Source organism: Ictalurus furcatus, chromosome 22 (genome assembly GCF_023375685.1).
Source record: "Ictalurus furcatus strain D&B chromosome 22, Billie_1.0, whole genome shotgun sequence".
NCBI classification, from domain to species: domain Eukaryota; kingdom Metazoa; phylum Chordata; class Actinopteri; order Siluriformes; family Ictaluridae; genus Ictalurus; species Ictalurus furcatus.
Window position 1 is genome coordinate 15,293,456 of NC_071276.1, and position 16,175 is coordinate 15,309,630.

Genomic DNA, 16,175 nt, shown 5'->3' on the forward strand with positions numbered 1-16,175 from the left:
GTGGGCAGGGCAACTCCAAGTGGGTGTGGTAACTGCTGCAAGTAAGTGGGGTTTGGTGTGAATGGACACGCCAGCGAATTGGGTTAATATATTGTCTGAGGAAGTATCAATGTTTAACAGGTCCATAATATAACCTTGCAAAAGTGTTTAGCTATCTAGCAGTAACACCAGCTTACATATGTAATACCTTAATTAATAACTTATTTTATATAGTGAGGTGAGCTATCTACATTTAAGAATTATATTATTATATACTACTAGCAAGCTTCTGTGTATTTTTAGATTTATGTAACACACACCAAATCATTGTAACATTATCTAGCTTATTTAATAGCAGACTGTTACAAACTTGCTAACTTTAGCAGACATTTTACAATATTTTAAAAATATTTTAAAACTTCATTTCAATCTGGCATATACATAAATATGGTAGCTGTGATATTACATATTTTTTAGTTTCCACTTGTTTCATTTTTTAAATCCCAACCCATTCCTTCTCTCGCAGTTATTTTTGATTGTTTCTGTTTGTGATATTTTCTGGTTCTGGTTCTCAAATCATAAACAAATTAGTCATTTAAACTGTTGCAGTGTTAACCAGGTAAAGCAGTTACATAGGATTAATGATGCGTCACACCCAAATATTCTACCGTGTAAATGAACATGACCTTTTTTTTGTCCCCCAAACTTTATATCTGACTGCCTTTTGCTCTTGCGGCTTTTTATTTTATCCCAATCCTGAGGCACACCTCTAGTTTCCACTGTTACTCCTACTTGAATCAAAGACCTCCAACTTTGCTGGTTTCCACCCATTTTCCATAAATATCATTGCCACTTGCTGGTCTCTGTTCCTTCAGAGATATATACTGGGTCTGTCTCACTCTTCTCATTCTACAGGAATGTATGGGCTGCCCCGCCCTTGGTACTTCCCACTGCAGAAGTCCTATTGGCTGGGTAGTGGACGGATTGAGACCTGGGAGTGGCCGTGGGGCGGTAGTGCCAGGCTCAGCGTGATGGAGGAGGATCAGGCCTGTGCCATGGAGCACAGACGCTCAGGTACTGATAGTTACTCATAGCTTATCAGTTTTCAGATTATAGCATGGCACCTGAATGACAATTATAGAACTTGGATCTTGTTCACGAGTCTGAGTTTGACATCTGTGTGATGCCCCCAGAGGAAACCCGTGGAATAGAAGAGGAACCCAGTCACTTACCTCTGGTGGTGTGTATAGACAAGCTCACCAAAGTCTACAAGACGGGCAGAAAGCTGGCTCTCAACAAGCTGAGCTTAAATCTGCACGAAAACCAGGTTGTCTCCTTCCTGGGACACAACGGAGCCGGCAAGACCACTACTATGTGAGAGAGAGAAATGCGTGTGTGTTTAACTGTGTGTGTCGTGGCCATGAATCCAGTCAACTGCGTCACTACTGTATGAGCTGACAGTCTCCGAAACTGAAAATGAAACAGCCCCCCCCCCCTTTTTTTTTTTAGAGTTAGGTGCTCATTATAGATCATGATTTTGTCTAACAGGCACAAGAATCTGGACATTGGGTGCTGAGACTGTGTCAGCAGTTTAGAACATGACACAATGGCAAGTTCTTGACGAAATGTTGATAACAACTTGTATTGGTTTTGTTTGAGCGCAAGATTGAGAGAAAAAAAAAAGGATTCTACATCAATAGCCATTGATTGTGCTTTAATAGCACTCTTAGGAAGTCTAAAGAGAGGAAGATTTAATAGATAAATGGAAACATTTAATGAATGCCCCCTAAAGATTCAATTTAGTCAGCTAGCATAAATCAACTCCGCTAGATTAAATCTCTGACTAGCTAGCTAACTTAAATAGCTAATGTTTTCTATGTCTAAATCACAAGTATTTTAAAACTCACTGTTCCTTTGAGTACATTTCAGATGTCTTCGAAAATGTAATGGGATGAAAGTTTACCAGGTAAATAGAAAAGTTTCATGAAATATCTCCTAAATATTTATTCAGTCAGCTAGTTAGCTAGTGTAATCCTTCGAACTATACCTACAAAATGGTATAGAAAGTAAACATCTCACCTGTAACCCGTAGGACTTGAAGGAAGTCTTAATAATTAATCGGTTCTACAAGAAGAATGATATCACATGTGTTTGCTTTATACAGGAATGTTGGACTACGGCCATTGTATTATTTTTTTTCTACAAAAAAAAGTAGATGAATAATTTGGCAGATGCAGCAAATTATCTACTACAGGGCAATGCTGAGCTAATGTTTACAGAAATTGCCATAAGAAGATTCAGACATTAATGTACACTGACGAATTCAGAGACTAGAACCAAAAATAGGGTTCAATTTAGTCCATTTTGGGGTCAATCTCAATCATTCTTTGAAAAATTCTGCAGTTAAAAAACAATTCTTTCAGGAAGCTTGAACCAATAACCCTTGAGGATCCACCAAACTGTCATTGCTATATGTCTGATCTCTAGGTCAATACTTACGGGACTGTTCCCCCCTACCTCCGGTTCGGCCACGATATACGGCCACGACATCCGTACAGAGATGGAACGCATCCGGCAGAACCTGGGCATGTGCCCGCAGCACAACGTCCTCTTCGATAAGCTGACTGTTGAGGAGCACCTGTGGTTTTACTCACGCCTGAAGGGCATGGCTGAAGAGGACATCCGAAAAGAGATGGATAAGTGAGTGCCCTCCCCCAATCATTTTCCTAACTATTATAATTTTCTACTAATATTAGCTACGCTAGCTAGCATGTTATTGGTTACTATGTTATCGTGTAATAATTTACATATAGGACCAAATTCCAAATTGATCTGTAATGATTCCTGAATTCCTGATTCCTTTTTCTTACGGGAGTACCAAAGGAATGTCTAGCTATGTCTAAAATTGCGCGCTTTGAAACATTTAAGTGTAAATAGTGTGTATTTACAATCGGAAATTCGTTGACATGTGGTGTACTGTTAATGCTCCGAATGTTGTAGGAAAACTGCATGAACATAAAAAGACACTTTTTGTACTTGTTAGTCACAGCTCATGTTACGTAGTGGAAGGGGCGGAGCCAGGAGATTTGTTGCAGTTTAAATTCTGCACTGCGCTACCGATACATGATTGGATGATTAGATAATGCGCAGGCGTACAGCTGTTCCTAATAAAGTGGACGGTGAGGGTATTCGTAAACTACTGAATGGTAACTAGAAACAGATAAATCCAGTAAAGAAATTAACCAATCACAGGAGAAAGGAAAAGACTAGAAACAAAACAAGAGCATGTGCTGCTGTTGCCATAGGAACCGTAATGCAAAGTGGGGAGGGTGAGATCATGACAGTTTCCCTGTTGGTTGATATTTGTGTTGCATCACCAGTATTTTATGATTATTTTTTATTTCTTCCATGTGCAGGATGATTGAAGATCTGGAGTTGTCTAATAAACGCCACTGCCTGGTGCAGACGCTTTCAGGAGGCATGAAGAGGAAGCTGTCAGTGGCTATAGCGTTTGTGGGCGGTTCTCGGGCTGTGATTCTGGATGAGCCCACAGCTGGAGTGGACCCGTACGCCCGTCGTGCCATATGGGATCTCATCCTCAAATACAAACAAGGTTAGAATGAACACTGCTGTAATTCTGCGTAGTATTTAGCAATGGTGTTCACACTGACATTCAGCACCTTTACCTTTATCACCGTTATTAGAATTGATGGAAATGCACACACAAACGCTCTGCTTGCTTAGAGATCCTCCTGATGGCAGGTGCAGTATTTTTGCACAGGTGGAAGCGATAATTAAGAGATGGAGCATTTTATTATTTATTAAAGGACAACAGGCTCTGGGTTACTGAGCGGAAGGTCGGGGTTCAAGCCCCAGTGCTGCCAAGCCCTGCCACTGTTGGGCCCTTGAGCAAGGCCCTTAACCCTCTCTGCTCCAGGGGTGCTGTATCATGGCTGACCCTGTGCTCTGACCCCAGCTTCCTGACAGGCTGGGGTATGCGAAGAAAACAATTTCACTGTATATGTGACCAATAAAGACTCATTATAAAACAACTTGTTCCTGTTTCCTTTACATTATAACAGCTATAAACAGACGTTTCATCACCAGCCTCTCTCTCATGAAGTTAATATGAGAAAAATAACGCAGCTTGTCATGTTACAGAAAAAAAAAGTCCTCCATAATGAAGTGTCTGAAAACTTATGGGTTAATCTAACTGAGTGTGAGTGTGTGAATGGGTTTATTTAACTGAGTGTGTGTGTGTGAGCAGGCCGGACCATCCTCCTCTCCACACACCACATGGACGAGGCTGACCTTCTGGGTGATCGCATTGCCATCATCTCCCACGGGAAGCTCAAGTGCTGCGGCTCACCTCTCTTCCTCAAGAGCACGTATGGAGACGGATATAAGCTCACACTTGTGAAGAAGCAAAGTGACTCCAATCCTGCAGGTGAGAATTGTGTGTGGGGCTGTGTGTGTCCGCAGCTGTCTGATGCTTTGACACACATCTAAAGTGTTTTTATAGAATTTCTTTTCATCTTATGGTCTACACTACGTGACAGTTTATCAGATGCACTTACTAAACTAAATAGGTCTATATTGTAAGTATCCAATTTCAGAGTCTAGCTGTATCTGTTACAATGCAAATGATTAGCCCCCCTCTACCGGGTATACAGTTATAGATACTGAAATGACTTGTAGTCCTAGCAATATCGACTTAAACCCCAAATCAGTTATATTTGCATATCCTATGGTAGCATGTCACCTAGTGTGTCACCAAGGCAACTACAAAGTGGGAGGCTGATGTGATTTCTCTGGCAGTCATGAAAGAATACATATTATGTCACTTATTTAGCGTACCACGATTCACATTGCCTATGTTAATACTATAGAATGAATGCACTTCTGATATTACATTAAAAATGTATAGTTTATACCCCTTAGAGGAAGCACAAAAGCACAAATATGGTCCAGGCAGAAATTGAACCTGACCCCCATACTCTATCTTGTCCATTATTGAACATGGACCACTGTAGCTGTGGTTCTTATAGAGGGGTCCAGAGAACCCCAAGCGTCTCTGAAGCATCGCCAGGTTGTCTTTGATTATTATTTTTTTAATTTAGGAACAGTAATGGAAATCACAACCCATGATTATCAAAGTTATATTTATTATCAAGTTCGTATAGTTATTAGCCCGTTTAACTGGTCACATTTAGTTGAATCCAAAAATTCAATCAGCCTGTAAAGGTGCAGTAGTAGATTTATATTATTCCTTACTTGTGGAAGATATGAAGAACATGATAAAAAAAACAAAACCAATGAGTTAAGCCATAGCCTTAACAAAGGTTTATGGAGCCGCTGAAAAAACCTTTTATGCAAGTGGAAAATGTAATTAATGTACGGAAGGCTTGTTTGTGTTTGGATATACCCCATCAGTCACTATACAGGCTGCCTGAAATCCTGGGGTGGGTGGGGGCGGAGCTTCACGAACATGGGTGGAAATCATTCAAATGTTGAACCCACCTAACAGTTAGACACTTAATCTTGAAAAAAAGAAAGACTAATCTTACCTAATACAAATTTAAATCATGTCAACTTGGACCTAATGTGTTCTGTCGTTGGAAAATTCTGGAATAAAAAGCTCTGTGGATCTAATAAATAGACAAAATATTATTTTACACATTTAAGTAAAATTCATGAAATAAAGCTGTACTGGGTCCTTGAAATTTATTTTAAAGAAGCAGAAGCAGATGTGGCTGTCACAAAGAATGTGTGTAGTGCTAGTATGAGTGTATTAGACATGGATTAGTCTTGTGCTTTCTCTAATCAACTAGCAGGTAAATGTATCTTCTTGGCCGTTTCTTTCGTTCAGCTTAAAACCCTTGTCTTTGTTTGTTTCTCAGATCAGTCGAGTATGCCCCCTTCCTCATCCCTGTCCCTGTGTTCAGAGACCAGAGTCTCTCAGTTTATCCGCCAGTATGTAGCCTCCTGCCTACTGGTGTCCGACTCCAACACGGAGCTGTCCTACATCCTGCCATCCGAGGCTGTCAGGAAGGGCTGCTTCGAGAGGCTGTTTCAGGTAAACACACCCACACTAGTCATTTCCAAAAGAACTATTAAAGACCATTAGTTATAAAGTTGGACTGTTTGGTATCAGAACAGTACTCAGCCAGCTCCAAATTAACAGTAAGTTTCCTCCTGCCAGGCTCTGGAGCAGAGTTTGGACAGTCTGGCTCTCACCAGCTTTGGTGTGATGGACACGACGCTGGAGGAGGTCTTTCTAAAAGTGTCGGAGGAAGATCTATCACTTGAGAACAGTGATGCAGGTGAGAGAGGGGATGAAAAGATGTTACTATGAACACTATGAACTCACCAACCACTTTAATAGGAACACCCATACACATGCAGTGCAAATATCCGATCGACCAATCATGTGACAGTAGTGCAAAATATAAAACCATGCACATACAGGTCAAGAGCTTTAGTTAAACATCAAAATGGGTAAAAATGTGATTTCAGTGACTGACCATGGCATGGTTGTGGGTACCATGCTGGCTGGTATGAGTATTTCAGAAACTGCTGAAAACAGTCCATAGAGTTTACACTGAATGGTGCAAAAAACAAAAAAATATCCAGTGAGCGGCAGGTCTGCAGGTGGAAACGTCCTGTTGATGAGAGAGGTCAAAGGAGAGTGACCAGACTGGTTTGAGCTGCCAGGAAGGCTAGAGTAACTCTAATAATCGCTCTTTAGAACTGTGTTGAGCAGAAAAGCATCTCTGAATGCACAACACATCTATCCTTAAGGTGGATGTGCTACGATAGCAGATGACCACACCAGGTTTCACTCCTGTGAGTCGAAAACAGGAATCTAAGGCTACATTTGGCACAGGTTCACCGAAACCGACAGCTGAAGATTGGAAAAAGACCAGGCAACGTTTTATATAGAAGGAAACCAAACAACATCGTTGTGTCTCTTTGTATACTGTTTCTCAGTGAAGTTTGTACGTTTATCTGTCCTGCCTTCATTCACGTAATTCACTCTTCTGATCTCTTTCTCTTTCTTCCTTTCTCTGATAGATATGAAGAGCTCCCCAGGTGGGGCATCAGTGGGGAAGACTTCCTCCCTTTTGCTAGGGCAGCAGTGTGATGGAGCTCCGCTCGGTGCCGTGACCCGGCCTGAAGTGGAGATGAGCAATATGGTGATGAGTTCAAGGCTGAGCTCCAGTCAGGCCTCGCTACACTCAAATTCCTCTGTGGGTTCAGTGAGAGGTGATGAGGGAGGACCGTACTCCGACTTCTACGGTGAATACTACCCACTGTTTAATAATCCCCAGGACTTGGACTCAACCAGCCTTAGAGGTGGGCATATTCTTATAATAATATTATTGTTAAATTTTTCACTGGTTTACAGTGTGCCAAGAGTTAATGTAGCAGAGGGTCTAACTAATAGGACTGAGTCCCTGTAGTTTTGGGATTTTGGGAATTGACAAGCTCTACTGTTTGTTTGCTGTGGCTGCAATAATTCACTAAATGACTGGATTTCATTTAATCTACCCACTAATCACTTAGTGGGTGAACTAGCTATTCGGTTTTCTAGCCAGCTTTGTGCTTGTTCATCCTGGAAAATAATGAGCCTGGGGTGGGGGATGGGGGAGGTGAGAAAACATCAAGGGAAACCAGTCCATTGCATGGCACTGTGCACACACATTTACACCTAGGGGTAATTCAGTGTAGTCAATCCACCAATCGGCATGTTTTTGGGTGGTGGGAAGAAACCAGAGAACTCTCTGGAAACCCACATGGATATTCATTTTGTTTTTCCATCGCTCAGGGTTCACTGCCATTTATATACAAGAAGTCATTTGTAAAAAGGTTTCAGTTTCTGACATTATTTCCCTCCGGCTGCTTCGATGCTAGGCATGCCTGGGCTTGTTGGCTGTAGCCTGTTGAAATTAATCATGTTGGATATTAGAAATTCTCAGTTATCACGTTCATCTACGTGCTTTTGCGGGTTTCGAAATTCTAGATTTAACATTTACATTGCTGGTTAGTTCGCCGAAACATTACACATGGTTTCCATTTAGATAGAAACGTTCCATCGGTTTAAAAACAGCTCATGAATAATCTAAAATTATCTGTATAATCTGACCTTCATTTTTTTTAATCTTATGTCCAGACGAAGAGGAGCCAAGCTCCCCTGAGCCGCATGTGCTGGAGGGCCAGGGCAGCTTTAAGCTAGAGGGCTGGTGGCTGCGACTTCGCCAATTCCACGGCCTCATTGTCAAGAGGTTCCACTGTGCCAAGAGGAACACCAAGGTCCTGTTCTCGCAGATCCTACTGCCTGCCTTCTTCGTTTGTGTGGCAATGACTGTCGCTCTCTCCGTGCCTGAGATAGGTAAGACTAAGCAGGATGGAGTTGGGTGAAAGTACAATGCACTAGCATGGACATTGTGTCATTATCTTCATGGAAATATCCTACACAGTAAACGACAGAACAAGCCTCACGTCTGTTCTCTTTAAATCTCGATTCGATAGCTTGCTGTGAAGTGATAGAATATATTAAGGAGTGTGTCACTTACCACGATCGATAGTTACACTCTTATACGTCTTATACATGTTGAATCGTGCATTTGGAAAGCTATCATGAACTTTGTTTTGGCTCTGCAGGTGATCTGCCTCCCCTCATTCTGTCGCCGTCTCAGTATCATAACTACACCCAGCCCAGAGGAAACTTCATCCCCTTTGCCAACGAGGAGCGTCTGCAGTACAGGTGTGACTCGGGACCATACACAAGCATCATAAACAAGTTTATCCAATTATCCCTTAGGAAAATTATTGTAAAGATGATTGACGCTACTTTGACATTCCTACTCTCGTTTCCAACACGTCAGGTTGTTAAAGTCGCCTGACAGACACCACTGCCAATCATTATAGGATGAGGCATGCGCATAAAATTCTTGATCAGCGTCAGGATTTAGCTTTTAACAGTAAAGTTCTAGTTAAAGGAAAACTCCACCCTGAAACACATGAAATATATTTTTTTAGGAAATATTTGAGATGTGCTTAGTGCTTCTGGTGCTAATTTGTTGATTTGTGGTGTATTTTTATTTATGATCACTTGTCCTGCTTTGTTGTTACAGGAGCAAGCTCTCCCCGGATGCCGGCCCTCAAAAGATTATCAGTACGCTGCATTTGCCCTCAGGTGTAGGTGCAACCTGTGTTCTCAAAACCCCCTTTAATAGTACACTTGACCAGTTGGCGCAGAGCCTCAACCCCTACGCCAACAATGCCAAAACACTGGCAGCACGCTACTTTGATCCCATGTGCCTGGACTCGTTCACCCAGGGGGTGCCTCTGTCTAACTTCGTCCCACCTCCACCCTCGCCCGCACCCTCCGATTACCCAGAGCCACGCTTTGATGATGCTCTGTGGAACTACACAGCAGCTCCGCCCACCACTGCCCACGGTGAGGCTCATTTCAGTGAATCCTAAGCCGTGATACAGACCAGTCAGTGATACAGTTAAAGTCACTCTGTTGGTGAATTTTTTTTCAAATGGGATCTTTGAAAGGTTTTTAACAGCTGATTATATGAATAAAAAGGATTTTGTATGCATTAAGCAAACCTATCTTGGCTAAATGAGTGTAGTTGTCTCCATCAAAATCCGAATTGCGTGTATTGAGGATGTTATTGCTTGTAGTAATGTGTGTGTATGTGTGTGTGTTGATTCTACAGCGATGGTGACGTCTCCTCCTCCACTGCCGCTGTCTATTCGAGAGCCGGTGCGCTGCATCTGCTCCATGCAGGGAACAGGGTTCTCGTGCCCGAGCGGTGTCGGCGGACGACCGCCCCTCACGAAAGTGGTCACGGGGGACATTCTGGTAGACATCACAGGTCGCAACGTGTCTGAGTACCTTCTCTACACTTCCGACCGCATGAGGCTCCACAGGTGAAGAGCAAAATAAGTCACAATAGAGCTTTCTTGTGCCATTTTCTTTTGTGTCACAGCACGTCAGTTTACCTGAGCTGTTATGTTCTCGTTTTTTTTTATACAAAACCGGACTCTACTTATTCTAATTTACTGTTTTCTCAGGTATGGAGGCATCACTGTAGGAAACATCCAGAAATCAGTCCCAGCATCCTTTGAGAGAAAGAAATCGCTCATGGCACGCAAGATAGCAGTGCGGAGATCGGCCCAGGTGAGCTAGCGTGCATTTCTTATAAAGGTTTCTTAAAGGTCATGGTTGGTCTGATCAGCAGGGTTTCTGCTTTCTTTCTGTCTCTGCAGGTGCTGTACAACAATAAAGGCTACCACAGCATGCCCACATACCTGAACGTGCTGAACAATGCCATCCTGCGTGCTAACCTGCCCCTTAGCAAGGGCAACCCTGCAGCTTATGGTAAGAACTCCATTTTGGAGTGATGGCCTTAAATAGCTTCACGTTCCTGATAGGAAATCATTAGCATCCGGTGCAATAGCTTTTGTACAGTAACGTGATACCATAACATCCTATAAATACCGATTAAAACAGTATCATCACGGAGTCAGAAATGGACAGAAATATATCAAAATGTATTTTGATACATAATATAAATTCCTCAAATATTCATATGTAAAAAAATAAATAAAATAGTGCAAACAAAAATGGATGGGAGACCTCCAGGGGAAAACTAAGGCTGCTGCTGGAAGTGGTATTAGTGAGGCCAGTAGGGGGCGCTCACCCTGTGGTTTGTGTAGGTCCTAATGCCCCAGATAATCACGGGGACATTATACTGTAAAAACAGCACTATCTTTTGGATGAGACGTTAAACCGAGGTCCTGACTCTCTGTGGTCATTAAAAATCCTTCTCGTAAAGAGTAGGAGTATAACCCCAGTGTCCTGGTGAAATTCCCCCATTGGCCCTTGTCTTTCATGGCCCCATAATAATCCCCATCCCTGAATTGGCTACATCACTCTCTCCTCTCCACCGATAGCTGGTGTGTGGTGGGCATTCTGGTGCACTATGGCTGCCATTGCATCATCCAGGTGGATGCTACACACTAGTGGTGGTTGAGGAGTTGTGGTCGTCCCCCCTCCCCCTTTTATAGAAAAAGTGCAACATGAATGTAACTGTAATTACCTAACTAAAAAAAAAGAGGTGTGAAAAATGTCATTTTTGAAAAAAAACCCCAAATCTTTTTCTGGACATAAGATACAAATGAACACTTCTGCCGTGACAGCGCAGCAAAGGAGCTTACTGTTTTCTTATTGGACTTTGCAGCCATGCCTGCTGCTTGCTTCATTTCCTGCTGCGGCAATGCAGCATCAGAGAATGTCAATAAATAGCCATCAACTCCATCAGGGCCTGGCATAAGAAGAAAGTTCGCCATCCTGCCCTGAAATACTGTAACAATGACATAAGAATTGTACTATGCAAAATAATAAAATACCATCCTCTAGCTTGTGCATCAATGCATCAATGCTCTATTCAGTGTTCATTCTTCACATCTTCTCTAAAACAAGAATGAGAAAGAGAACAAGCATGACACAGTGGGGACCTTTTATAGGCTGCTTACGTGGGGTCACTATTATGGTCACGGGTTTGCTATTGGTACTAAGCTGGTAAAAGAGTTCACTGGAACACGTCCCTAATTCAGAAGGAACTCACCCTGGGGGTGATCATACAATACACGATACAGTAGTGTAATAGCTAGTATTTCACTAGGTAGTTTCAAAGCGTAGTTTTGTATGAATTATTTACCACGGTGTTTGTGTATGCATGTATTCAGGTATCACGGTGACTAATCACCCCATGAACAGGACCAGTGCCAGTCTTTCTCTGGATTACCTGTAAGTGCTTTCTTTCACCCCTTTTTCATCAATGCCCTTTTCTAATACTTTCTCTCATACTCTCTTCTTGTCCTCTCTGAGCCCCCTCAGCTCGTTTCTAACACTTTTCTCCTTCTTGACACCAGACTCCAGGGCACTGATGTGGTCATTGCCATCTTCATCATCGTGGCCATGTCCTTTGTCCCAGCCAGTTTTGTGGTCTTTCTGGTGGCTGAGAAGTCCACCAAGGCTAAGCACCTGCAGTTTGTGAGCGGCTGTGACCCTGTCATCTACTGGCTGGCCAACTACATTTGGGACATGGTGAGATGGAGGACAAGTGTAGAGTCATGTGATCCCCTTTTTCAAACTGAGTGTACTGCTGGAGTGTGAATGACATTTCTGCACTCTCTCTCTCTCTCTCTCTCTCTCCACTGTTAGCTGAATTACCTGGTCCCAGCTACATGCTGCGTTCTCATTCTGTTTGTGTTTGACCTGCCTGCGTACACGTCCCCCAAGAATTTCCCAGCAGTGGTTGCTCTCTTCCTGCTCTATGGGTACGTATGCTCAGCGCATGAAATAACACTCAATCTGAGTCAAGATGGAGGAGAACATGGAGAAAGAGCTAGATCATTGTTTGCATAGAGATAATTGAAGTCACTGCTTACCTGAATTTGTAAAAAAAAAAAAAAAATTAAATAAAAAAAAAATTCAAGCATAACTCAAGCAATACGTATTTTTAAATCTTCGAATCAATAAGACAGTACATTGCTCTGCTTTAATATTAGAGTCCATACAGGATTTCGCAGAGATTTTTTAAAATTTTGCTGCAGCTTTTTCCCCTCAAAATTGCGATGACCTCACATGACTCATATTCGAAATCCAGGAAGGACTGATATCAAGTACTGCTGTTATACTGTATGACCATACAAAGCCGAAAATCTTTTCGTCTTGTACCCTTAAATTCTTAATAGATGGACTTTTTAAATCTACTGTGATACAATAGTTACTCTGTTAATATCATACCAGTATGGATACTCCTGTCACTACGACCTGGAAAAAAAACCCCACCCAGTATATTTGCTGGTCACATGGTTAACGTTGTAATAACACTTGCTACAAAACTGGAAAATATGAACGCTGAGGATGAGCTAATTACGAAAAAAAAAAAACCTCAGCACCCAGCTGTTAAGTCTTTTATACGGATAATAGAAAAGCAGTTTTAATATGGAAATAGGATTGAAGGGAAATAGAAAATGGTAGGGAAAATCCACATTTCTCTCAGACGTGTTAAAACATTACTAAGAAAAGACTCTGTATGACTAAAAATATATCATAAATACAGTTTATCAATTAGCTTTGAAGCTTCAGTGGGTTCTGCTATATTGAAAAACATCAATACTATATCATAATTACTCTATCAGTTACTTTTTAGGGAGCAAATAATACTGGACCAGAATGATAACGTAACATTTATTCATCTTTAAATGAAAATATATACTGTATGAGCTAGGTTCTCATTTCTCATTATAAGTATTCAGAACGGAAAGCTAGTATTTGTTCATCGTGTTTGATCAGTGATATTGGTATTTTCTCTCCTGATCTTATTTTCTCCAGCTGGTCCATAACCCCCATCATGTATCCAGCCTCTTTCTGGTTTGAGGTTCCCAGCACAGCCTATGTTTTCCTCATCGTTATTAACCTCTTCATAGGAATCACGGCCACCGTGGCCACTTTCCTCCTCCAGCTGTTTGAACATGACAAGGTACGCACCAGGAACATGATGTTTGTCTTTTAGTGTGCTCACTTCATGTCAGAGATAAGAGGATTTCTGGGAACTGGGAGAGTCTATCCAGAAGCATTTAACACCTCAGATTCAGAAACGAGTTCTTTTCCTCAAAGAAAATGTTTTTCTGTTCTATTCTATTCTATTTTATTGTTTAGTCTGAAGAAAGTCGAACGCTCTATTCAACAAGTTAAAAGATTATACTGTCTATTAAAGGTCATTACTTGAAACAAATAGGAAATATGTGATACACATGTATTTAAATCGCAGCACTGTTGAATTCTCAAATCTCTGATTGGTCCAAAGGTGATGAGTTATTTTCCAGAACAACGAGATATGGACTGTTATAATATTTACAGTAACAACATACACAGGGACTTGTATGGCGGACGATCCACAAACACAGATCTGAAAAACTTCTAATTGTTTATATGGTGAAGAGTTCTGTAAAGAGTTGTTTGTTTAACATTTTTGTAAGGAGTCTCCAGTTTCAGCACTTTGTAACAGTCAGAGGTAAATCTGTAACTTTAAGAACAAAGAAAACGACGTGAACTTGATTTCTTTGAATAGTAATATTATCATTCAATCCACTCCTAGGATCTGAAGCTGGTGAACAGCTATCTAAAGTCATGCTTCCTCATCTTTCCGAACTATAACCTGGGTCACGGGCTGATGGAGATGGCCTACAACGAATACATTAACGAGTACTATGCCAAGATAGGTATGGTCCTTTTACGGTTCTATCTGCAGGCTCAGAAATGGCACGTTCTGACGTTCTTTGCTGCCCTCTAATGAACAAATCCATGTCCTGCAGGTCAGTTTGATAAGGTGAAATCTCCGTTCGAGTGGGACATTGTGACGCGTGGACTGGTGGCCATGACCATCGAGGGATTCGTCGGCTTCCTTATCACCATCCTGTGCCAGTACAACTTCCTACGTAAACCTCAGTGAGCGTGTGCAACTACTATGCTCAAATGAATCCAAATAAAACTAGGCGGATTTTTGTGTATATCGTGCTGCGTTTGTATTTTCTGCACAGGAGATTGCCTGTAAACAGTCAGCCAATTGAAGACGACGATGTCGATGTAGCACGCGAGAGACGAAGAGTGCTCCGAGGAGATGCTGCCAACGATATGCTGAAGATTGAAAATCTCACTAAGGTGAATCTGGAACTTCATTGTGGTGCCGTAATTCACTTAAATACACTAATCATCAACCATTACTTCACGCTTATCCGTGTAAATATCCATTCCTAGGTGTATAAGTCTCGTAAGATGGGACGCATCTTGGCGGTGGACCGCTTGTGTCTGGGTGTCCGTCCTGGAGAGTGTTTTGGGCTGCTGGGAGTCAATGGTGCAGGAAAGACGACTACTTTTAAAATGCTGACTGGAGACGAAAGCACTACAGGAGGAGAGGCGTTTATCGAACGACACAGGTTGCTATGACCTATTGGCTTTTTGGAATAATGTTATCATCATACATAATAACACATTAGGCATGAGTGAGCTTGTTAACACGGTTACACGAACTGCCTGTCAAATTTGTGTTACAGAGAAGAAAGTAATTATTTTATCTTACATTAGATCTTATCAGCGCATGCATAACCCACACACACACACTTCTATTGAATGACAGATTAAAGTTCATTACAATAAAGGTTTATCTTCGAGAAAGCCTAGATCATGTTGTGTGTGATTCAATAACAGGAAATAATCTGGTTAAACCTCTTTCTTTCCACAGCATACTGAAGGATCTTTTGCGTGTGCAGCAGAGTATTGGTTACTGTCCTCAGTTTGATGCTCTGTTTGAGGACCTAACCGCACGAGAGCACCTGGAGCTATACACACGCCTCCGAGGTATACCGTGGAAGGACGAGGAGCGGGTAAGGGAGTGTTTCGAGCGTTTTTTTGTGTTTTTTTTTCACTCAATTTTTGATTGACATTTGTTTATTCTATTAATGAAAGTCAAGATTCCTTAAGATTGTGTTAATCCTTAATTGTTAAATTGATTATATTGAATAATAAGTACTAAACCCGTGTATTTAAGGATGTACCGATTCTTACGAGAAACCACACGAGTACGAAAATCGAATCTGTAGATTTGTTGAAACAGCTTGGGAAAAGACGTACAGCCACTTTGAAAAACCAATTACTTCCTTTAACAACTGTTTCAAGTGCAATTTAGGTTCAGTCCTAATCAAGCCCTTCTCATTTCATTCCACTTCTCCTCTCTGTCCCCTTCTGTCTCACCCCTCAGGTGGTGCAATGGGCCTTGGAGAAGCTCCAGCTCTCGAAGTACGCGGACAAGCCGGCCGGAACGTACAGCGGAGGAAACAAACGCAAGCTGTCCACAGCCATCGCTCTCATCGGATACCCATCCCTGATTTTCCTGGTTGGAGCTCCTCAGCTGTGTTATCTTATCCTTAACCTTTGAAACAGGCGAGCTCTGTCCCTGATCATGTCCTCTGCTGTGTCCCATAGGACGAACCCACCACCGGCATGGACCCGAAAGCACGCCGCTTCCTCTGGAACCTTATCCTTGACATCATCAAGACGGGACGATCGGTGGTGCTGACATCACACAGGTGACGATTGACTGATTGATTGA

At 41.9% G+C, this 16,175-nt stretch overlaps 1 protein-coding gene across 2 annotated transcripts in view; it reads left to right on the forward strand.

Annotated features, from left to right (window-relative positions):
• The window catches only part of abca2 (ATP-binding cassette, sub-family A (ABC1), member 2), a 77,519-nt gene that overhangs the window by 53,796 nt on the left and 7,548 nt on the right, over positions 1–16,175 (forward strand). For both annotated transcript variants that reach the window (XM_053610726.1, XM_053610727.1), the window contains 25 exons: positions 895–1,053; positions 1,173–1,353; positions 2,467–2,679; positions 3,396–3,592; positions 4,247–4,426; positions 5,880–6,055; positions 6,182–6,302; positions 7,054–7,335; positions 8,153–8,371; positions 8,644–8,746; positions 9,117–9,442; positions 9,711–9,924; positions 10,069–10,174; positions 10,264–10,375; positions 11,746–11,806; positions 11,932–12,106; positions 12,224–12,339; positions 13,400–13,547; positions 14,166–14,289; positions 14,383–14,515; positions 14,608–14,728; positions 14,825–15,003; positions 15,309–15,450; positions 15,825–15,959; positions 16,049–16,152. In XM_053610726.1, the coding sequence (XP_053466701.1) occupies positions 895–1,053; positions 1,173–1,353; positions 2,467–2,679; positions 3,396–3,592; positions 4,247–4,426; positions 5,880–6,055; positions 6,182–6,302; positions 7,054–7,335; positions 8,153–8,371; positions 8,644–8,746; positions 9,117–9,442; positions 9,711–9,924; positions 10,069–10,174; positions 10,264–10,375; positions 11,746–11,806; positions 11,932–12,106; positions 12,224–12,339; positions 13,400–13,547; positions 14,166–14,289; positions 14,383–14,515; positions 14,608–14,728; positions 14,825–15,003; positions 15,309–15,450; positions 15,825–15,959; positions 16,049–16,152 (4,027 nt within the window). The remainder of the gene's footprint in view (positions 1–894; positions 1,054–1,172; positions 1,354–2,466; positions 2,680–3,395; positions 3,593–4,246; positions 4,427–5,879; positions 6,056–6,181; positions 6,303–7,053; positions 7,336–8,152; positions 8,372–8,643; positions 8,747–9,116; positions 9,443–9,710; positions 9,925–10,068; positions 10,175–10,263; positions 10,376–11,745; positions 11,807–11,931; positions 12,107–12,223; positions 12,340–13,399; positions 13,548–14,165; positions 14,290–14,382; positions 14,516–14,607; positions 14,729–14,824; positions 15,004–15,308; positions 15,451–15,824; positions 15,960–16,048; positions 16,153–16,175) is intronic.